The 24,318-nt window shown below is 35.6% G+C and overlaps 1 protein-coding gene and 1 non-coding gene across 2 annotated transcripts; both read right to left on the reverse strand.

Moving 5' to 3' along the window:
• Window positions 1-265: 265 nt before the first annotated feature.
• Window positions 266-372, reverse strand: LOC128294895 (small nucleolar RNA R71). Its single transcript, XR_008285202.1, has one exon. It is a non-coding gene; the product is annotated as a small nucleolar RNA R71 (small nucleolar RNA).
• Window positions 373-16,341: 15,969 nt separating this feature from the next.
• On the reverse strand, window positions 16,342-17,360 carry LOC108487364 (protein DMP4-like). Its single transcript, XM_017791688.2, has one exon. It carries the CDS (start codon window positions 17,149-17,151, stop codon window positions 16,507-16,509), a length of 645 nt encoding a protein of 214 aa, XP_017647177.1. The 5' UTR covers window positions 17,152-17,360; the 3' UTR covers window positions 16,342-16,506.
• Window positions 17,361-24,318: the final 6,958 nt, after the last annotated feature.

Raw genomic sequence — 24,318 nt, forward strand, 5'->3', positions numbered from 1 at the left:
GTTTCAAATGCTACAAATGATGGGCCAATTTAGTGGTATGCCCACGGAAGATCCACATCTCCACCTTCGATTGTTTATGGAGGTGAGTGATTCATTCAAGATAGCCGGTGTGATTGAAGACGTACTGAGGTTAAAGTTGTTTTCATACTCGTTGTGAGATAGAGCACAAGCATGGCTCAATTCATTGCCACCAAGTTCCATATCTACATGGCAAGAATTAGCAGAGAGATTTTTGGTTAAGTATTTCCCACCTAGCAAGAATGCTAAGTTGAGGAATGAGATCACAACTTTCTAACAATTGGATGACGAGTCTTTGTATGAGGCTTGGGAGCAATTCAAGGAGTTACTTCGTAAGTGTCCTTATTATGGGATTCCTCATTATATCCAGTTGGAGACATTCTAAACTGGTCACAATGCACATCCAAGATTGATGGTAGATGCTTTTGCGAATGGTGAATTTTTGTCTAAGTCTTATAATGAGGCTTATGAGATCATCGAGAGGGTCGCAAGCAACAACCATCAATGGCCAACAAATCAAACAGCTTCAGGAAGACATATAGCTGGAGTTCATGAAGTTGATGCTCTCACTTCGTTATCAGCTTAGGTATCATCTATTTCCTCTATGTTAAAGCAATTTACCGCTAATAGTGCTAATAATTTTGTAGCTCAGCCACCAAGTCCGTACAAAGTAGTTTCCTGTGTGTAATGTGGGGAAGGTCATTCTTTCAAGAATTGCCCATTGAATCCCAAGTCAGTGTGCTATGTGGGGAACTAACAGCAAAATAGGAGTGGACGACCCCAGTCCAACTTCTATAATCCTTCATGGCATAATCATCCCAATTTTTCTTGGAGCAACCAAGGAAATGGACCAAACAACAACTTTATGCAGTATAGACCCAACCAATCCCAAGGGTTTAATTAGCAAGCTCCAAAACCAGCCCAAGCTGAATCATCAAATAGTTTGGAGAACTTATTGAAAGCATACACTTTGATCCAAAACCAAGCATGAACACTAAAAAATTTGGAAAACCAAATGGGCCAGTTAGCTACGAAACTTCGTAATAGACCCTAAGAAATATTGCCGAGCAATATTGAGAATCTAAGAAACTTGGGTAAAAAACATATCAAGGTAGTGGCATTGCGAAGTGGTAAAATTCTGGAACCCAGATTGGTTGATGTCGAAGACGAACCTATTGAAAAGGAGGAAAGTCAACTAGCTGGTGAAATTCCTACACCAAGAGAATCAGAATGTACAAAGACTGATAAGGTAAATCCTAACTTAGTGATTCAGATACTTTAAAATCTTCTTCGGATGCAGATTTACCTACTCAGAAGAGTTGTCCGATTCAATCGAAAGTTCCATCACCTCCATATCCGTAAAGATTGTAGCAACAAAAGCAGAAACATGAGGAGCAATTTAAGAAGTTTTTGGATGTTTTGAAGCAATTACACATCAATATTGCATTGGTGGAGGCTTTAGAACAAATGTCAAATTACGTGAAGTTTATGAAGGATGTACTATCCAAGAAGAAATGATTGAGTGAGTATGAGACTGTCGCCTTGACAAAGGAGTGCAATGCGTTCCTACAGAACAAGCAGCCATCGAAATTGAAGGATCCAGGAAGCTTTACGATACCCTGTAACATTGGTGAATCTTACTGTGGTAAAGCTTTATGTGACTTAGGAGCAAGTATCAACTTGATGCCTAAGTCTATTTTCAAGATGCTAGGGATAGGAAAAGCAAGACCTACAACTGTGACACTCAAGCTAGCGGATCGATCTTTAGCATACCTCGAAGGAAAGATCGAGGATGTTTTGATAAGAGTCGATAAATTTATTTTTCTTGCTGATTTCATTATTCTAGATATTGAAAAAGATAAGGAAGTGCCAATTATCCTTGGGAAACCTTTCCTAGCCACGGGAAGAACGTTAATTGATGTGTAGAAAGGCAAACTCACCATGTGAGTTCAAGATGATCAGGTAACTTTTAACATTTTTACAGCGATGAAATTTCTCGATCCGACAGAAGAGTGTTCAATTATGGAAGAGTTAGAAACCTTGATTTCTATGGAAATCAATTTTGAAGAAGATCCATTGGGGAAAGCCTAAGGGTTTGACCCTTTGGAGGATGAAGAAAGTGAAGAAAACATGGTTCTTGTGGAAGCCAATCTAAGAAATTTTATTCAATCCACACGGTTTGAACCATTGGAGTTGGAAGTCAGAGAGTTTTTGCAACCCAAATTGTCAATTGAAGAACCACCTACACTCGAACTAAAGGTACTTCCTTCCCATTTGAAATACATTTATTTAGGTGACTATTCCACTTTGCCTGTGATTATTTTAGCAGAATTGGCAAAAGATCAAGAAGAGTAACTAATTTCTGTTCTAAAGAAATTTAAGAAAGCAATTGGTTTGGCCATAGCTGAGGTATAAGCCCTTCATTTTGCATGCACAAAATTATTTTGGAAGAAGGTGAAAGAGCTCGAATTGATGGGCAAAGGAGGCTCAATCCTATTATGAAAGAAGTTGTGAGAAAGGAAGTGATCAAATAGCTAGATGCAAGAATCATCTATCCCATTTCAGATAGTTCATGGGTAAGTCCGACGTAGTGTGTGGTGAAAAAAGGTGGAATTACGATTGTTGAGAATGAGCGTAACAAATTGATCCCAACAAGAACTGTTACTGGTTGGAGAATTTGTGTTGACTACAGAAAGTTAAATAAAGCCACTCGAAAGGACCATTTTTCATTGCCTTTTATGGATCAGATGTTAGATTGACTGGCAGGTAATGAATTCTGTTGTTTTTTAGATGGTTATTCGAGATATAACCAAATAATTGTAGCCCCAGGAGACCAACATAAAACAACCTTTACCTGTCCATATGGTACATTTGCTTTTAGGAGAATGCCTTTTGGTTTATGCAATACACCTACAACCTTTCAACGATGCATGATGGCAATATTCACTGATATGGTCAAAAATTTTGTTGAGGATTTCATGGATGATTTTTCTATTTTTGGTAACACTTATGATATTTGTTTGAGTAATTTGGCTAAGGTACTGAAGAGATACGAAGAGACGAATCTTGTCCTTAACTGGGAGAAATGCCATTTTATGGTTAAGGAAGGGATTGTCTTAGGGCATAGAATTTCAAAGAAAGGAATTGAAGTCGAGAAAGCAAATGTGGACGTAATTGAAATATTACCAGCCCCAATGAATGTGAAAAGAGTCAAAAGTTTCTTAGGCTATGCCAGTTTTTACCGAAGGTTTATCAAAGAATTTTTTAAAAAGTTTCTAAACCGTTGAGTTTGTTGTTAGAGAAAGATACAGTGTTTGATTTTAACAAAGCATGTTTAGAAGCTTTTGAAGAGCTAAAAAAAGGGTTAATCTCGACCCAAATAGTCATTACACCCTATTGGAGCACACCTTTTGAGTTGATGTACGATGCAAGTGATTATGCTGTTAGAGCTGTGATGGGTCAAAGAAAAAATAAAGTGTTCCACCCTATTTACTATGCAAGTAGAACCTTGACGGGAGCCCAACTCAATTATACGGTAACTAAAAAGGAACTATTTGCTATAGTCTTTGCTTTTGAAAAATTCCGCTCATATCTTATAGGTACCAAAGTTACAGTATTTACTAACCATGCGGCCATTAAATACTTGCTCACGAAGAAAGATACAAAATCGAGGCTAAGTCATTGGATACTTTTACTCTAAGAATTTGACCTTGAGATCCAAGATAGAAAAGGTGTTGAAAATCAAGTAGCTGATTATCTGTTGAGGTTGGAGCAAGATAAGGTAACTCGATCACATGTGCCTATCAATGAGAATTTCCCAGATGAACACTTATTTAAGTGTGCAGAAAATATAATCCGAAAATGTGTAGCTGAAAGTGAGATTGCTGAGATCTTATATCATTGCCATTCATCTCCAAGTGGGGGACACTTTGGTGGTGCACGTACTGTAGCTAAGGTTTGGCAAGCAGGTTTCTTTTGGCTTACACTATTTAAAGATGCTTATGCCTATGTGAAGAACTGTGATAGATGCAAAAGGAGCGGAAACATATCAAAGAGGATTGAAATGCCCTTAACAAATATTTTGGAGATTAAATTACTCGACGTATGGGGCATTGACTTTTTAGGCCCGTTTCCTTCTTCGTATGGGAACAAATATATCTTAGTTGCTGTGGACTATGTATCCAAGTAGGTTGAAGCTGAAGCATACCCTACAAATGATGCTAAGGTAGTTATGGGATTCCTACATAAGAATGTGTTTACACGATTTGGGACACCAAGTGCTATTACTAGTGATGAAGGTTTTCATTTTGTGAACAAGTGGCTTAAGTGGTTGCTTGAAAAATATGATGTGAAGCACAAGATTGCTACTGCTTATCACCCTCAGTCTAATGGACAAGTTGAAAGAGTGAACCGTGAAATCAAAAGTATCCTTGAAAAGGTAGTACGCCCCAGCAGAAAAGATTGGTCTTGAAGGCTCGATGCTACATTATGGGCCTATCGAACAGCATTTAAGACACCGTTAGGAATGACTCCTTATCAGTTGGTTTTTAGGAAGGCATGCTTTTTGCCATTAGAGTTGGAGAATAGAGCTCACTGGGCTTTGAAGAATTTGAATTTTGATCTTAAGTAAGCCGATGAGAGAAGGATGTTACAATTGGATGAGTTGGAAGAGCTAAGGTTGTTTTCCTATGAGAATTCCAAAATGTATAAAGAAAGATAAAAAAGATGGCATGATATTCATATACGACCTCGCGAGTTTAAAGAAGGTCAGAAGGTTTTGTTGTTTAATTCAAGGTTGAATTTATTTCCTGGGAAGTTGAAATCCCGATGGGAAGGACCTTATACCATCCATCGAGTTTATCCTTATGGAGCTATTGAATTACATGACAATTATAGAGGTACATTTAAAGTCAATCGTCAACATCTCAAACATTATTGGGATGGTGACGTTGAGCGAGTTGAATCCTCGTTCAAATTAATATGTAACACCCCGAACCCGAGACCATCGCCGGTGTCGGACACGAGGGGTTAGCAAGCCAAGTTCACTTGTTTTGCCCATCCATTGGACATTTCCAGTCAGGCTGGAAAAACTGCGTCACTGTCGCCTTAAAAATCATATCTCTAGTTTCAAAACTCGGAAACTGGTTTTGTAAATTTTCCCTGAATTTAGACTCATATATCCATCAATGGATTTATTTGTAGAATTTTTGGTCTGGCCAATTGGTACAGTTTATTAGTTAAAGTCACCCATGTTACAGGGATCGACTGCTCTGACCTTCGCGCGGTATAACTTGAATATCTCTCTGTACAGGGCTTTAATGCTGGTGCCGTTTGTTTCTAATGAAACTAGACTCAAAATGGAATCTGTACATATAAGGTATGTCTCCTAATTCTTTCTGGATAATTTATAGTAAATTTTTAAAGTTGCGACAGGGAACCCAGAAACCGTTCTGGCCCTGTCTTACAATAGCTTTAATATCTCTTAACATGTAACTCCTATGACCATTTCGTTTCTTCCATATGAAAATAGACTCATCAATGTTCATTTACATAGCTGATTCACTATTTAATACCATTCCTACAAATTTTGGTGATTTTTCACATTCACGTTACTGCAGCTGGCAGCATCTGTTTTAAGGTAGGTCTTACCTATTTTGTAGTCTCCATGAACCAACTAGTCTTGCCTTACATAGGTCCACATATGATCATTTTAACCATGCCAATGGCTGATCATGTGACCAACATTCCCATTTCCAATTCATAGTCACATCATGACACCATATATATATATACAAACCGCAAATAGTTTAGGTTGATACTTCACTATTACGAGCCATTTTCGCATGGCCGTACACATATACATCATAACATATTTAAACCAACAAGGGTAGTCCTATACATGCCATTTCAAGTTCAACCAAGAATTTATACCAAAATGGGGGCTTGATAGTGTGGATGACTTCGACTTCAACGATCCCGAATCCGATTGCTATCGAAATAAATCTAGAAAACGAGAGCCAAAGCAATGAGTAAGCATTTTTATGCTTAGTAAGTCTCAAGGAATATAATCAACTCTAATTACAGCAATACATTCACATAGTTAAATGCATCATTTCATTAATGCACATTCACATAATCATACTTACTTCACCATCCCAACTCTTATGTTCATACACAAATAACGGCTTCATTAAGGCCGATAACTCGTTCCATCATAGGAGCGGATATTCACACGCTCTTACTCCTAGCGCAAAGCACACACCGCACTTACCTTGTCATTGGGAAATTTCACAAGTGCATTAGCTGAAATTTTCCAGCAAGCTTATAATTTTCAAATCACATACCTTCGAGTTTAACCGGATGTCGCTACTCGATCAATCACCTTGGGACATAGCCCGGTTATGGTAACCCGCACCAAGGCCTCACGGACTTAACCCGGATATCACGATTTGCACAAATGCCTTCGGTCTTAGCCGGATAGAATGACTCGCATACGAATGCCTTCGGTCTTAGCCGGATGTAGCCACTAGCACAATTGCCTTCGGTCTTAACCCGGTTATAATTTCCAGCATAATTGTCTTCGGCTTAGCCGGATATCATTCAATTTCTCATGCACACATACATCAATAATCATTGGACATACATATTTATTTTCGTTACTAAGGCTCAAACACAATTATAATCACTAACATAATCGCCTTCGGGACTTAGCCCGGTATCATTCAATACTCATACACACATAAATCAATAATCAATACATCCATATTTCATTCCACATAATTCAAGTAAGGTCACTTCTTGAGGACTTACCTCGGATGTTGTCGAACGGCTTTTACGGCTATTCGATTACTTTTTCCTTCCCCTTGTCCAATTGTGGCCCTCTTAGCTCTTGAGCTAATTCAAACAAATTCAATTTATCAAAACCTCATTGTGCTAGCTTATGGCCGAATATGACAAGGAATTTAAATGGTCATATGGCCACCCTTTAGCTTGAATACACAATGGTCATGCACATTTTATACTACATCAAGCAATTCAATACAATTTATTCGAGCATCAAGGAAAAGCTAAGGCCTTCAATAGGCTACCCAAGGCCGAATATACTTGTCCATGTTGAGGCCAATTATGCACTTAATACCACACAAAAACAGCATGCATTTTACTAGTTAATGCTTTGCATATTGTAGCTCAAAACTTACAATATAGCATCAAGCACTCATATGTGTGCTAGGCCGAATGTGCTTACAATTTCACAATTATTCTTCAACATCTTCTTCTTTAAACAAACTTATTCATCACTTCCTTCATAACCAAAACATCATGTGCAAACATATATATACATATATGAGCATGGCGAATTTCAAGGTGTCCATAGCCATCCAAAACACAAATTTTAACTAACATGCAAGAAGCATGAACCATGCTCATGAATGCATCATGGCGAATATGACAATCATGCTCCTTTTCAACTTCAATCATGATAAAACAAAAGAAAGCTCAAAATCTTACTCAAGAGTAGACAATCCATCATTGCATGCATCATCATCAAGCTTCACACTTAGCATGCAATGGCTTTATCACCATAACAACTTTGGCCAAATACCATTTCCATGGCTTAACAAAGATTTGAGCCATGGCTAACATGCACATCAAGTTAGCAACCAAAACATGCATGAAACTTCTAACACAACCTCATACATACCTTAATCTTGATGCAAACTTAGCCAAATCTCCTTCTAGATCTCTTCCAAACCAAGCATGAAGCAAAAATCCTCCTTCTTCCTTAGTTTTGGCTCAAAGAAAGGATGAACAAAATTTTTTCTTTCCTTCTCTACAACTCACGGCAATGGGGGATTACCACACTCACACACATTTTTTTTCATTTTTATCACCCATACACCTTTGTTTATTATTTCACCCTAATGCACCAACAAAACATGTTTCATGACATGTTTAGCCCATCCTCCTTGTCATGGCCGCCACCACCTATAAAAGGGTGAATTTGACATGCAAGTCCATTATTTTGCATGCATGCTTTAATTAGTCATCACACATTTCCTATCATACTTTCAAAGTTCATTACTAAGTCCTTTCTTGTGAATTCACCCTTATAACACTAAATCAATCATCATAAAATGTCATACATGAGCACACACATATTATAGGCATCAAAATAAATTTTTAATTATTTTTATGCCTCGGTTTTGTGGTCCCGAGACCACCTTCCGACTAGGGTCAATTTTGGGCTGTCACATAATAGACCCTTGATTTTTCATAAACTTGTTTTGTAAATAAATAAATAATTAGGATTTATTTTCTTAATTTAGTACATTTAATTAACTCTGTCTAAGGAGATTGGAACTTAAGCGGGACCACTGTGACACCTCCAACCTTTCCTAGGAATTAATTTAATGTAATTTATTGAGAAGAAATTTTCTAATTAAGATTTAAATTTTTTTAGTTTCATTTGTTTTGTTTATATTTTAAATTTTTATGTTAATAAAGAGGGTCAAATTTGGCCCAAGTACTAATCAGCGTTTTTTTAGTAAGATACAGTCTGAATTTAAGGCTCAAGACAGCAAAAAGAGGGAAAACTCCACACCTATTACCGCCACTTCCATTGCTTGATGCCCAAGTAACCTTAATGTAGCTAAATTTTTGCCACATGTTGCCTTAATATATAAACCCCTATTCATTCTACTATTTTTCATATCCCTCAAAGTTATTTACTTAAACCCTAAAAATCCTTAAACTTTTCTCTTATGTCGTCAACCTAAAATCCCGAAAGAAACCCTAGTTCTCCTCGTATTTTATCGAAATCTCCTATAACTGCCGCAAAGAGATCGCCGGAGCATCAACATTTCTGCCGCATGCTGCCTTCGCTGCCGTAACCTCTTCGTCGTCGCAAGGTTCGCCAAAGCAGATCCTACCCACTTGTTGATTTCTCTTCTTCCCCTGCAAGCAGAACTTTGCCAAATTTTTGGGAAAATACCATGTCTCGCAAAAGAACAGATCATTAAAGACTACTCTTGAAAACTTGATTGTGATCGATCAAGAAGTGAAAGAGAGTTTTGATTCAATTTTCAAGCATCAACCTATGATGCCGGAAAAGGTTTTAACTTGAAGAGTAATGATTTGATGGTTGTCCCTGTGCCAATTAGAAAGACAATCAATGCTCTTAAGTGGGAACGATTTTTTGATGCTAGTTCACCTCCTGATGATGAACTAGTTCAAGAGTTCTATGCAAGTTTGACCACACAAGATGCTACTGAGATCATAGTTCAGAAGAAAAAGGTACCTCTTACTTCTAAGTCCATCAATGATTTGTTTAACTTACCTGATGTTGAAGAAGATGAGTACTACCCTATGATGAACAATATAAATTAGGATTTTCTTCAACAAGTACTTGATGTTGTGACAAATCCGGGATCCTAATGGATTATAAGAAAATATTGAAGCCATTCTTATCGAAAGGAATACCTAAAACCAGTAGCAAAGGTATGGTTTTATTTTGTTTGCTATAGTTTTATGCCTATCTCACATAGTTCCACCATCTCGATGGAACAAATGCTCTTGTTATATGCAATCTTGACAGAAAAATCCATTAATGTTGGGAAAATTATTCTCAAGAAGATTTATGACTGAGCTAAAAAGAAGACAGGAAGTGCTTATTTTCCATCATTAATCACTTCACTTTGCTTAAGGGCCCGTGTTAAAACACAAGCGAATTTGAAGGGGCAATATGTCTAAGGGTGCATTACAAGTCATGATCTTGAAAGGTTAGGAGATAAGGTGCATAAGCTAAATCAAAGTGAGCAAGAAGAACCAACTGAGCCAGATACTAAGGAGTCAACAAATGAAACTGAAACTGAATCAATTAATCACTAAAGAAGAAGAATCTGATAAGGAACCAAACAATCCTAAACTAGTTGAAGGATCTGAAAACCCTGTACCAAGGGTTGAGCCAGAAGAAGAACCAGTCAAGCTAAGTGTTGAACCTGAATATAAAACTCCCATGCCAACTTGTGCAAATACTTCAAGGAAATCAAAGTTGTTAATGTTGATGGATATGTGCAAGTTCATGCACAATCAACAACAAGCTTACTAGAAATATGCAAAAATTAGAGATGATTCGATTCGAAATACTTTTAAGAATATCTCTAACACTTTTGTTCTTGAGTTCCCAGATGCTATCTTGAGACATGGACGGAAGATACTGATTATATAATCGAAGAATGAGCTAAAGAAGACAAGGGGAATGAGTCAGAAAAATAAAATGAGGGATTCTTGTCTTTTTATTTATTTATTTTAGTTCTTTAGGAATTTGTTTCTTTAGTAACTAGGATTTAATTTCTACAAAATAAAACATAGCAAGCATGAATAAATGCTTCTTTAAAAATAAAAAGACTAAGTGATGTGGTAATGGAAATGAACATGTCTAGGATTAGATAATGAGGAAAGACTTGGTATTTAAGCAGTCTTAATAACTCACCTCTCTTTTTTTTTTAACCCTACCTGGTGTTTAGTTTTCAGTCATTACTTTGTTCTTATAATGAGGACATTGCTTCTTTTTAAAGGGAGGTAAGGCAAATAATTGCTCAAAATCTTTAAAATTTTCAAGTATTTTTCAATCATTTCTTTCATGAGTATGTTTTAATAAATGAATGTTTAGAGAAATTCTTTGTTAATGAGATAGCTTGTATGCGAGCATGAATGATGATTTTATCTAAGTGATTGTATGTGCAAAGAAAAGTTTGCTTAGTTTCCACAAAGAAAAATGTATGAGCATGAGTTCAAAATAAGTTTGGGGGTATTCCAAAGGTTCACTTAAAGAAAAAGGTTGTATTTCAAAAAATCCAAGACAAAATTAAAGTTTAAGATTTTGAAACCGAAATGTCTCATCTCTTAAAATCCCTACCTTTAACTGAGCCCCATTACAACTTTATAAAAGACCTATTGATTTGATGATTATGTCGCCTACATTAGTAGAGAGGGAGTTCTAAGTTCAACATATGAAGATCATAAATAAGCCTTATGATTGTTTTGCTTGATTGAGGAGAAATTATGTTGATAAAGAATATTATCTATGGTTGTGACATAAATACATACTATGATTCATGTTGGCATATCTTGAAACTTAGTATAAAATTTTACAAATGTTTGCGTATGATTTACTTGTTAATAAAGAAGATTTATGAGCATGAATTTATTAATACATGATTATGGGGAAAGTATTGATGCTGCTTACACTTTTAGCAATTTTGCTTTAGTGAAACCTTGTGCTATGCATGAACATTACTCGGGACGAGCAATGATTTAAGTTTGGGGGTGTGTAAATTGAAAAATATATAGGATTTTTCCTATATAATTCGTCACCTTTTTACTTAAATTTGTTGTTAAAACCAAGTAATTGCTTAATAAATTAATGAAATATATGAAAATATGAAATTAGGACATAGAAATTATTAAAATGCGATTTTATGCTTTATTATATAATTTTCATGCGAAAACGGCTTCTTTTATATTAATTTAAGCATATTATATTTTCAAGCTATAAAGTGGGTCATGCATGATTAAATTAAATAATAAAATATAAAGTTATATTTAATAATTTATTTTAATATATTTCATTAATAAATTGGTTTTAATTAATTAAGTAAATTGATTAATTGAAGTTGTCAAATTATATTCTTTGGTCCTCTAAATTATCTACTATTGCTAGACAGGTCTGAGAGCTTTATGTTGATAACAAAACCATCCAAATGAAGGACCAAGTCAACCAAAAATTCGGCTACACATGGATGTTCATAAATCAAATTTTGGTTTAATTACACAAAGTCCTTCAAGAGTTGAAGAAATCAGAGATTTAACCAGGGATTTGCAATTGACCGAGTCTTAATCCTGATGATGTTGTGGCAATTAAATCAAGCAAAAATTAGCCACATGTCCACAAATCATGGCCGGACACCCTTTGATGAATTTTCAAAAGATGGAAACTCCTAGCCTCACCTATAAATAAGATACCATTTCTCACTTTTTTAATCATCCCTCATCCCTAAATCATCCCTCACTCATTCATCATTCTCTCCTCTCTCAACTCTCTTAGCCCTCACGCCTATCATCATCTTTGCATAAAGATTTTTAGCAAATTAGCCTTTTAAAGAGCCCTTGGTCAGCCACCTCGGAGAGCCATCAGCAAAGGAGCGAAGCGAAGGAACAAAGGAGCCCTTGTCAGTCAAAGTCTTTGGTGACAGCCACTTTGAATTAAGTTTAATCTTTCTTTTCTTTAACTTAATTCAAGAATGTTTGTTATGTGTTCACTGTTCTTGTTTACAACAATGATAGCTTAATTTTATTTAATCTAGGATGATTATTTTGATTGAATAATATTTATTTGATTCATGCTTCTAATGATTGTGCCTCAATCGATAATGTTTTCAATTAAAATCAATTCTGTATTTCATTCATACGTGATTGAAATGCAGCTGAATTAGCTGAGCGATCCTAACTAGACGATGGGTAATGGACACATAATTGAAATGTGCATGCTCAATTTAGATCCTAACCCAATTAAATTGTAGGTTGCATAACAACCCTAACCAGGCTCTATTATATACATAGTTTTTAGATTTGTGTGATTAAACTGTTTCAAACCTAGCACGTCCCTGTTACCTCGCACAAATACTAAGAAACCCTTAGTAAATAAGGATCAGTAAAATGCGTATTTACTAAGTAAAGGATTCTGAAAGGACCTAATGTGGTTTCCAAACTCATAAAGATCGAGTTGCCATAGAACGTTTTTCTGAATATTAATAAGCATGTTGATAATAATTTGAGTATAATTAAAGTAATTGTCCTAGCTTATTTATGTTATAATTGTTGCTTATTGTGTTAATTCTACTAAAATCTATTTCATTCATATAGTTGCATGTTAGGATAAATCACATCAGTGATCATTGCATTTAGTTTAATATATTTTAATCATCACTTCTCAATTATATTGTTTTTATTTATCAAATTGTTAATATAATTTTACAAATTAATTGACTTAGCACAAATACAATCCATGTGGAGACGATAAATCGATACTTACTTATTACTTGATAGCGACTGTGTACACTTGCACAAACCCGAGCGTTACACTAGTAATGGTTGTTTTTGATATACTTGTAATTTCATACTATGGTAGCTACATACATGTTAAATTGTTGTTCAAATTATGCCTAACATATGGAATATACAAAGGTAAGCTTATAAGCATGTATGCATATAATGATATGCCATATTAAATGATAGAATTTGCTTAATTTGAATACTTGAAATGGTTGGTATTTGGATGTTAATTTTAGTGCAGCCTATTGGTATGATTTTGGGTGAGAAATAAAGCTAGAAATGGCTTTATTTCATCCACACGGGCGTGTGTCTAGATCGTGTGTGACACACGGCCTAGTACATAGGTGTATGGTTAGGTTGTGTGTCCCATACATCTTTAATTTGAGAAACAGAATGCTTAGAATTGAGCACACAAGCGCGTGTCTCAGTCGTGTGTGCTACACGACCTAGAATACGGGCGCGTGTCTTGGCCGTGTGAAACTTGCACCTAAATTTAAAAAATAAAATTAATCACATAGCCTACTCACATGGGCGTGTGGCTGGCCGTGTGGCATAAGTCAAAGAGTTACACGAGTACGAACATGGCCTATAGCGCGGGCGTGTCCTTTGGACCACACGGGCGTATGAGCCCTATAACTTGAATTTTTTTTTTTGTAATTTCGCGAAAAATTCTTAGAGTTTCCGATTAAGTCCCAACTTGATTCTAATGCTTGTATTGGGCCTCGAGGGTCCATTTAAGGGACGATATGAATAATCTCGGTTAATGAATAGAAATTTACGTGAATTACCTAAAAATATTCTGAAAGTTTCGGTAATACTTCGTAACCCTATTCTGGCGATGGATACGGGTTAAGGAGTGTTACAATATACATATTTCTTTTGTGATAGTATCATTTAGATTTGAAGTTTTTGGTTAGATTTGATGTTACAGGAAATTATGTTGAAAACTTGAGTTCTATATGAATTAAAATGGATTGATAAAATCTGCTAAAATTAGTGGTGTTTTCCCAAAAATACTGCTAAAAAACATGACCTTTAGTGGCTTTTTGGTAAAAACGTCGCTCAAGTCATGTTCTTTAACAGCGTTTTTGGGAGAAGCACCACTAAAGGTCATGTTCTATAGCGGTGTTTTCACACATAAATGCCGTAAAATTTAGTGGTATTATCTGTAGTGAACTTTTTTACAACGCTTATAAAAATGCCGCAAATTATTTTAGTGGCGCTTATAAGCGCCGCTATAAGGAAAAAAAACGGCCGCTAAAAACCTGTTTTGCTATAGTGACACTAATTATTATTAAAGTTATTTGATTAAAAATATACATTCTAGAAAGGAATCTTAAATGACATGTATTAAAAAAAGGTTTATTGGTATAATAAGTGCTCGAATTTTTTGCAGTCAACTAAATCTTTAAACTAACAAAATTGACCAAATAGACCCTTTGATTAATGTTGACCATTAATATTAAACGATGGAGCTGATGTGACCGTTAATGGTGTTGGCTCAGTCAACTATTACGTGGCGTTGCTACACCAACATGCCTAAAAAAATCCTTTTCGTTACAAATAAATGTGGATGCCCATATTCTAACCCCCCTCATTTATAAGGTAAAATCTCTCATTCATTATGCAAGTTGTTTAATTTGTTAACGAAGCACTTATTTATTGTATTGAATTCAATGTCAATTTACTTAAAAAATAGAACTCTTTTGTAAATGAAAAGAAGATACGAGAAAATTCTCTATTTACTTTGAATTTTTTTATTTGATTATTTTATAACACTTTTTTTTTCTTTCTTTCCTTTTTTTCCTACCCTTTTTTCTGTTATTTCTTTATTCTCATTTTCATTCTTTCTCTTTCTCTTCCTTTCTTTTTTTCCTCCCATAAACCTTAGGCATTGCCATCGAGGTTCTCCACCTCCAGTCACCTCTGCTCTTGGCTCCCAATTGTCACTCACCCTTCCCCGCCACTCACTATGCACCACTAAACCCCTCATTGCAAAAGAAATAGCTAATATGAAAATTTAAAATTTTTTGCTTCTTTAATTTTCAACTTGTTCTCGTGATTTAGAAAATAGATAAACAAAACAACATCAGTAACTAAAATTTCATAACTTCATATCATTATCGATTCTTCCTTTGGAAAGGGAATAGAACTTAACTATTCAAATATCTAATTCCCTTACCTTTTAAATTAGGAACAGAAAAGGAGTACAGATAAAAGAATAAATATAAATTTTAAAGTGACTTTGAAGTTTAGCTAGCATTTATTTTCAGAAGATACTTTAACTTTTGGCGACGATGCAGACGCTGATGACAAGGAAGATGAAAGTGAAGATCGCAAGAGTGAGAGGAAATAGAAGGGAGAGAAGCTAAGATTAAAAGGAAAGAAAGGAAAGCTAAAACAAAAGGCAAAATGAAGAAGATCAACGTAGTTTTGCTGCTTTGCTTCCTTGCCACTCTTCGGTTACTTCCTTGCTGCAATTTGGTTTAAGGTTGAGAAATTGGAAAAGGGGAGAAGAAGGAAACAAGGAAGAAAAAAAATGCAAAATGAAAAAAAAAGAATTTTTATTTTAGAAAGAAAATAAAAAGGAAAAAGAATTTTTTTTATTTGTTTGCTAACGTGACACTGTCACATCAGCAGCAGTTGATCAAGTCAGTATTATTAATGGTCAAGTACAAATGGTCAACATTGGATCAAGGGCTCAATTGGGTGCAAAAAGTTCAAAAAAACTTAATTAAATTAGGGTTGATGGTACCATTAAGACAAAAGGAAATAAAACAACAATAAATGAATAAACAATAATTGTGAAAGTCAATAAATAGAAAGGATGAGAATTATTATGGAGCAATAAATTGAAAGAAAGAAGGAAAAATTAAAGTAAAATCGATAAAAAAAATTAAAAGAGCAGTAGAGTAGGAAAGAAACAACAACAAATACAATCTTTTTAATGTTACTAGCTAATTAATCCTTCTATACTTTTTCTTAATTTTATTTACTGAATTAATGTTACTAGCTAAGTAATCATAAATATTTTTGAGTTTTGCGTGATTAAGTACATAGGTTATAAGTAATCATAAATATTTCATGAGAATTCATTACCTTTTCAAAGCACCTACCATTCTCCATTCTGTCGCTTGATTTTAGTTTGAGGCTAAATTGAAAATTAGCAATGGTTTGTGCTATGAATCAAAGAAACATTGAAGCAAAATATGTGATAATCAGCAAACTTGGACTAGTTGATCATGGACGAGATAATAATATATAATGTGTATATATATACACGATACTTCAAATTTTCTCATTACTAAATCTTCAATATGTGACAATGACTCTAAATCGTGAACAATATGTTACTGTTTATTAATGGGGAAAATTTCAATTTGCAGACAAGGGGAAGCCAATTCCATGTCGTGTTGTAGGAAAAACAACGAACAACATACTGCAGCAAACGCCGATCCCCACCGGTAGTGCCGTGAGGATCTCCTGAACTCGAGCAGACGGTGTTGGGTAAAAGCAAGTCACCACATTCTGATCAAATAATGCCACTGCTGCAAACACTAGCATCGACATAAAAGCATGCATGAAATCTATGGACCGGAGTCTGTATTTTGCGGCGAATTCAGGCGGAACACTGACAGAACCATCGATGACCCACAATCCATTCAATGTAGCAAACCCATAACAGACATTCCCATCCTTGTCTCGGAAACTGTCTGTGAAGCTCGACAATAAACATGACAATCCACAAAGCAGTAGGAGGGCAGCCTTCATTGACCGACAGGTTGAGTCACAGTTGCCTTGGTTGGTGAAAATGGGGGAGAGAAGTTGGAAAGCAAGGACGGTACCGGTGGGCAAGAGGTTAGCCAAATGCGCAGTGCTTTGACACGTTTGACTGATTGCAGTCTGAATAAGGGTTTTGTTTTCAGTTTGGGATAGTGGAGACAAATGTTGTAGGAGTGGTTGCTTTTCTTCACCATGTTCGCGGTGGGATTCTTCTTCTTCTTCTACCTTAATCTCCATAACTGAAGTTCTCCCAACTAGATGTCTTTAGTATTATGACTTTATTTAGAGGCAACTGTAATTATAAGATGGAAATAGAGATGAGTGGAGGTAAAGGGAAGGAAGAGACTCAAGTGATGCCTTGAAAGGAAAAGAAATCAAGAATGGGACTTTTGGTTCCCATGTCGATTAGTTCAAAATTTTAGTTAGTACTATGATGAATGAGCTGATTCTGGCTTGTTTTTTTTTTTCTTCATACCATACAATAAACTCACCACATATAACAGTTTGATCTGATTTCATTTTTCCTTTTATAAACTAAAATTTCAACTTCACGATATATAAATTTACCATTTAAACTACTACATAGGCAGGACTTACGAATCGATTACAAGATTACAAAATTTTAAAGATATGATGAATATCCTTAACAAATAAACTAAATGTTGAAACTGATTAATATTTTCTATTTTATAATAAATGTTGCATAATTAATGTCATATACATAACATTATAATATATTTTAAGTTATACTTTTTAAAATTTATAAAAGAGTACTTTTGAATTATTAGTGAAATGGTAAATAATATTGTTAGACCCAAGTTAATTGATTGTACAAATTGAATAAAAATTGATTTATAATAAAAATTAAAGATAGGAATAAAACCATTATTCAAAAATTTTGAAATTTTATTATGTTCTTTTATCTTTGATTTTTATAAATATATTTTTCTCATTTTTAATTATTTTATGTTTTTATTTTTAATATGATTGAATTAGTCAATTTAATTGATTGAACCAGTTGAATCTAGAATAAGAGGTCTAACTAGTTTGGTCTCAAGTTAGATTCTTACAACAAGATGATAAAAGACTTGTGTTCAAATTTTCAGTTAACGTTAGTCTCAAGTTTGATCCTTGAATAACCCATATCCCTTATAAGAAAAATAATAAAAAATAAAATTGTTATAATGTATAATATTTGTACAAGCCCAATTTTGGGCCCAATACCCAAAACCCCCAATTACAAACCAACCCCTAACTAAGCCCAAAAACCACTAAATCCCTAGCCCAAAACCCATCTACTAACCCACTAAGCCCAACAGTAACCTAAAAATACCAAAACCAAAGAAATAGAAACCCTAGCCGCCAGCATGTGCTCCCCTCTGCTCCACCACCGACGCCTGCAAGTGGCCTCTGCTCCACCACCGCCACTCTGCATCAATAAAGGAAAAGAGACAGATAACAAAGAAGCAAGTTGTAAAAAATGCCTATAAAAGGTGAATCCAAAACCATTGTAGGATCGGCGTTTTTTTAAAAATAAGAAATAACATTAGATTTGAAAATACACAAAGCAAAGAACAGATCCAAAGAATATCGAAAAAAAAACAGTCCAAACAGAGAGTCAATATCTAATAGCCCAAGGTGATTTCATTTAGTATCATCGTTATTTTCTTTCTTTTTAACCTATTTTACTCAAAAAATACACATATATTATAGACATATAAAAATTACAAAAAAAGAGGTAAAAATATACTGAGAGCGATTTAGGCCACCGTACGCAGTGGCGGTTTAACAACAAGACGGTGCTCGGCTGACCGTCGACGATCGCCCCCGCCGAAATCGCCTCTCCCTCTCTCTCACCTTTTTTTTTTCTTTAGCAGCTAAAAATGAAATTTTTTAGAAGTTTTTAGGCTTTTATAGCCTACCAAAACGGCACCGTTTTGGTGCCCAGGCCAAGACCCAAAAACGACGTCGTTTTGAAGCGACCCGACCCGATCCGACCCGCTCCACTCAGGATCCGCGTGTTTTCGCTCTTAGGGATTAATTGCGCGCGGGGTCCTTCCGCTTTTTCTATGATTTTCAATCAGGTTTTTCTTGTATTTTAATTTGGCCCTATAATTTATTTCACTTTCCAATTTAGTCTCTGCTGGTGCGCTGCGTTCTGATCAAAAGGAATAATTGCTTCCACGGTCCCTCCGTGTTGTGCGCACATTCAATTGGATCCTTTTATTTTAAATTCCCCTTAACTTCATTGTTAATTCACTTTTGTCCATTTTTTTACTTTTCTCATTATTTTATTTTAGTCTTAATATTATTCATACTATTCTATTTTATTACTGCTATCATTATTATATTTTATTTATTAGCATGGTATTATTATTATTATTACTACTTAGTATTATATACATATATATCATATAGTATTATTAATTTGTTTTAATATTATTATTTTGGTTAATGTATTTGATGACCTCATATGTATTCTTTTAAAATATATATATCTATATATTATACTCCTCATTATATATACCTATATTAACATTGCATTGTGCCTATTCTTTAAGCATTATATACATATATTTTTCTTTTATATATTATATATATTTTACGTACATACTTTTAATATTATCAGTATTCATTTTTAAAATATACGTATATATTTACGTAATATTGTTCATTTTTTGTCACATTGTTATTATTCCCGATATGTATACACCATTACTATACCTATTTATTCTTGACGGTTATTTTTACTATTATTCCTAATATATATATTATGTACACATTTTTTAATATCATAGTATATATATATTTAACGCCATATTCTTGTTATACCTATTTTCACCTTTATTATGTTTTATACACAAATATATATATATACTATATAATTTTATTACGTATACATTTCTATATACTACGCATGCGTATCCTTTAATATTATATTATTGTTGTTATTTATGTATATATTTCCTTATATATTTCTTATTACTTCTATTATTATGTGTACCTAAATACATATATGTATATACCTTTTATCATTATTATCATTACCATTGTCATTTTATTTTACCATTTTTCTTACATTCATTTATTTATTTATTCGTTCGTGTTCGATTGTTTTATTTCCCTCACATATGTGTTTACATTTACATATTTCTAAGCTTCACTATTGTTTCATTTTTTTTAATCGCTTTTGACGCTATCACATCTATCATGGTGTCATTATACATATTAACACCATAGCCTTTATGTTTCATTATAAATCACGTTTTTACTCAATATATATTAAAATAACCCTTTCATAAAAGTGATATTCCGTATTTTGTAATTCGAGATAATCGTGCCTAACTTACTGGGTTTCGACTTTTCTCATTTAACCTAAATAACGGAATATATTCTTTTTAAATCATTATACAAGTTAAAAATGCTTATTCTCGAAAATGTGAAGTGTTGTGCCCTAACTTACCGGGTATGATATTTTGTCATCTCGAAATAAGAATTTTGTTTAGAAATAAAGGCAATATTCGGTGTTTGAGAATTCGAGAAAACGTACCCTAACTTACTGGGTTTCGACTTCTCTCGTTATTCTAAATAATCGAATACCCTTTTAATAAAATGCACAGATTTCATAAAAGGCAAGCTCGCTCTCGAAAATTTAAGATGTCGTGTCCTAACTTACTGGGTGTGACATTTTACATTTTGAGACGAGAGAGTCTTTAACGCTTGAGCTTTTTATAAAGAAGGATCGATTTTAAAATTTTTCAAGTTTTTAATTTTGACACTAAGACACTAATTAATCAACTAGGTACCAATTTTGGGCGACGAGGTGCTAATCCTTCCTCGTATGTAAACGACTCCAACCTGTTTTCTCGATTCTCGTAGACCAAAATTGTTGTTTAAATAAACCAAACTATTTATTAAAAACAACCACTTTTATGAGGTGACCTGATCACACCTCGTCAAAAAGGATCGGTGGCGACTCCCGTTCTTTTATTTTCAAAATCCAAGTCGATTCCCGTTTTTTAAAAAAATGGTTACGACAGCTTGGCGACTCCACTGGGGACACGAATGAGAGAGTCAAGCCACAAGTTGATTAACTCTTGTCTTTTTATCGAAAATTGAAAATTTGGTTTTGAAATACGATCCTTTCATTTCATCAGCTATTCTTGTGGTCTAAATAATACCTGCTACGTTGGTCCGATTCTTTAAATAGTGTTGCATATTGCATTGCATGACCGTTGTGGTCACACCCTCTTAAGTGGGAGCGCGAAACTATTCCTTTGTGAGGTTTTCACCTCCGTGCAGGATAGTGGATTGCTTTCGGGATACATCCGTACCTATGTCTTCGTGAGATTTTCATCTCCGTGCAGCCATAGGGAAATGTATTCCCCTGAACTGAACTCGGTCTATATGAGCCTATAATGGGTGAAGATCGAGGAATCTGCTGGTTCAGGTACCCTTATTCTAGAATCAAACCCCATGTAGCGAGCCTTAATAACCCACCCTAGGTAGAGCCACTCCGAAACCCTAGTGGTTACCTGAGCAAGTGCTATATGTATTATTCTTCGCTTGCTTTGAACTGCATAAACCATCGACTTGCTTTGTTTTACTTTCATTTGTATTTGCATGGCATTTTCATCATAAAAGGTGTTGATTCGTGTTCGGTTCCTAAATAGATAGCTTATTATGGAAAAGGGTTTTTGATAAAGTAGAAAACAACGCGGTTGTCCGGTATAAATTTGAGACAACACAACAAGAGAAAGGTAATAGTCTTACCAAGGGTATGTGTCGAGCTATGGAATTTCACTCGGATCAACAGAACCCAAAATAATCTCCAAGAATTGAAAGAAATATGGAACCAGTGGGACGACGAGTTCAAACAATTATTCTATTGTCATTACGGTGATTTACCTTATCGCTTTCGATGTCAAGGTAGACGAGCACTGCTTTGAGCCCTTGCCCAATATTGGAATTCCGCTTACAGTTGCTTCACTTTCGGGAAGGTAGATTTGGTACCTACTATAGAAGAATACAGGACCTTACTCCGCTGCCCAAAAATTCAAATAGATGAATTTATACCAGACCGCCAACGCCCCAAAGATTTTCAAAAAAGCGATGAACATCACGGGATGAGCGAACAGTGGGTGACAGCCGGATCAAACAAAAGGAGATTGTAAATGCATCCCATGGAGGAACCCGAGGATCTAATCTTAGCACACCCCGACGTGAAAAAAGGGTAGATGTCTTCGCCTTAAGCATCTATGGATCGGTCATCTTCCCAAGGCTTTGGGGCATGTAGACGAGGTCGTTGTTGACCTTTTTGATAGGCTTAGTAAAGGAACCACACCTGTACCCGCAATCTTGGCGGAAACTTTCAGATCATTAAATGCTTGTAGAAGAGCAGGTGAAGGGAGATTTATTGGATGTGCACAGCTTTTGCTATCCTGGTTCCACAGCCATTTTTGGAAAGTGGAAAAGGTCTCATATCGTATCTTCTCTGAAAATTACTCTCCGCTGAAAGAGTTAGTGGCTACACCGAGGCGAGATGATGTAATGAAGAAAATTGATGAATGTTCTCCAAAATCTGCAAGAAGAAGATATTGAATGGAGAGCCCCGTGGATGGTCCCTGATGAAATATTATATCGATGCGGAGATTTTGATTGGGTTCCTTTGTTGGGAGTATGGGGAGCCGTCGGATACGCTCCTCTGCTTGCATTGCGACAATATAGATCCAGACAGTTTACACCACCAACATACGGGTTGGCCCAGTGCGAGTTCACGTTCACAGGGAATAATTACAAAAGAAAGGCGAGATATCGAATGCCTGGAACCGCACTCAGAAAATGAAGAAGTTTGCTGCAAATCCCATGACTACTCCTGAGTACGACCGATGGTGGAATCAGAGGATTAACGACAACATCCCTACATCAGATCAAGGGAATCCTCAGTCGGTAGAAAAGTACTTGAAAGTAATCCCATCTGAGCTGGAAATCATCAGGCAAGATTTCGAGAGAAAGAGTCTAGAGTTAGAAAAAGGATCGAGCATTTGGAAGAAGAAAAGATGCAGTTAGGGTTAGACGTCGATGCCCAGAAATTAGAAGCTGAAAGACTCAGAAAGGGGAAGAACAAGGCCAAAGAGGACTTAGACGGTTTAAAAACGGACTATAAGAAGCTGCGTAGATCAATGAGAACCGCTGGGTTAGGAAAAACATCCAAACAATGGCGACATGAAGTTAGAAAAGAGCAAAGCAAAGCCAACCAGTGGGAGGAAAAATTTCGCGATACTCAAGCTCGAGAAGGTGCTCTAAAGAGAAGTTTGGTAGAAAGTCAAAATGAGAAAGAAGGGTTAAAGATCCGGGTATCAGAGTTAGAGAGGTTATTATATCAAGATCGCTCACAGAACTCTGCAATCGAGTTGAAAGCTAGTCAGAGTAGAATCAAAGAATTAAAAAGAATATAGAGGAACTCAAAACAATACCGCAAAATCGTGAACTTCAGATAGAGCTCCTCGAAGTAAATAACGAGCGATGGAAGGAGCAACTTCATCAATCCCAAGACCAAGTCAGGAGTAGGGACTACATCATGGGTGAGGCTTTGACTCAAGTACGAGAAGTGGCTGACCACTTGCAAACGTTAGCAGTACAAGCCGATGTGCTGAGTTTAAAATACGAGTTAGAGACGGATCGAGGCCAAAAGCTAGCTTGGCTTCTTAGACAGGTTAAGGCCTTAAGTATCAGGGCCAAGCCTTATATGTAATATATTTTATGTAAAGAAACTTGTTTTCTAGAAAAGTTACTCTAATGAAATCGAATTGGAATCAACGCTGTTTTTGCATCCATCTCATTCATTGCATTCATGCATCAGCATTGCATCATACGCACTAAAACTTACAAGAAACCCTAAAAATCATGGCAGTTACCCTGGAACATCGTTACGGTACAAGAGGGAAAACAAAAGCAATGGATCAAAGGTTAGAAAGATTGGAACAAATGCAAAAGAGATGCAGGATCAACTACAAATCGTATGCAAGAACAATGGCCAAAATCCAAAGAAGATGTAAGGGACCGATCTTTGGAGTCCCAAAGGAGTATGATGGATCAATTAATGCGCCTATTGGTTAGTGGATTAGAAAAGGAAAAGCCCCATAATCAATAATAGAGATGACAACGAAGATCCCGCTCTACCCTCCGGGTTTGTCCCAATGGACGTTCGACACAACCCGATGTGTACCCAAGAAGGCCATCGATCACTATCGCCTCAACCATTTCAAATCGGTGTCTCGCACGATGAATTATCGATCGTTCGGGCTCTAATCCGGGATAATCCGACCAACCCTGTGGTCCTCAATCTCGATGAAGTAATAGAAGCAGAAAAGACAAGGGTAGAACTCCCGAGAGAGCTTGAGG

This window comes from Gossypium arboreum, chromosome 6, assembly GCF_025698485.1.
Source record: "Gossypium arboreum isolate Shixiya-1 chromosome 6, ASM2569848v2, whole genome shotgun sequence".
In the NCBI taxonomy this organism is placed as follows: domain Eukaryota; kingdom Viridiplantae; phylum Streptophyta; class Magnoliopsida; order Malvales; family Malvaceae; genus Gossypium; species Gossypium arboreum.

Coding starts and splice junctions, on each gene's coding strand:
- LOC108487364 (XM_017791688.2), bottom strand. CDS start 17,151: ATGGAGATTAAGGTAGAAGAAGAAGAAGAATCCCACCGCGAACATGGT.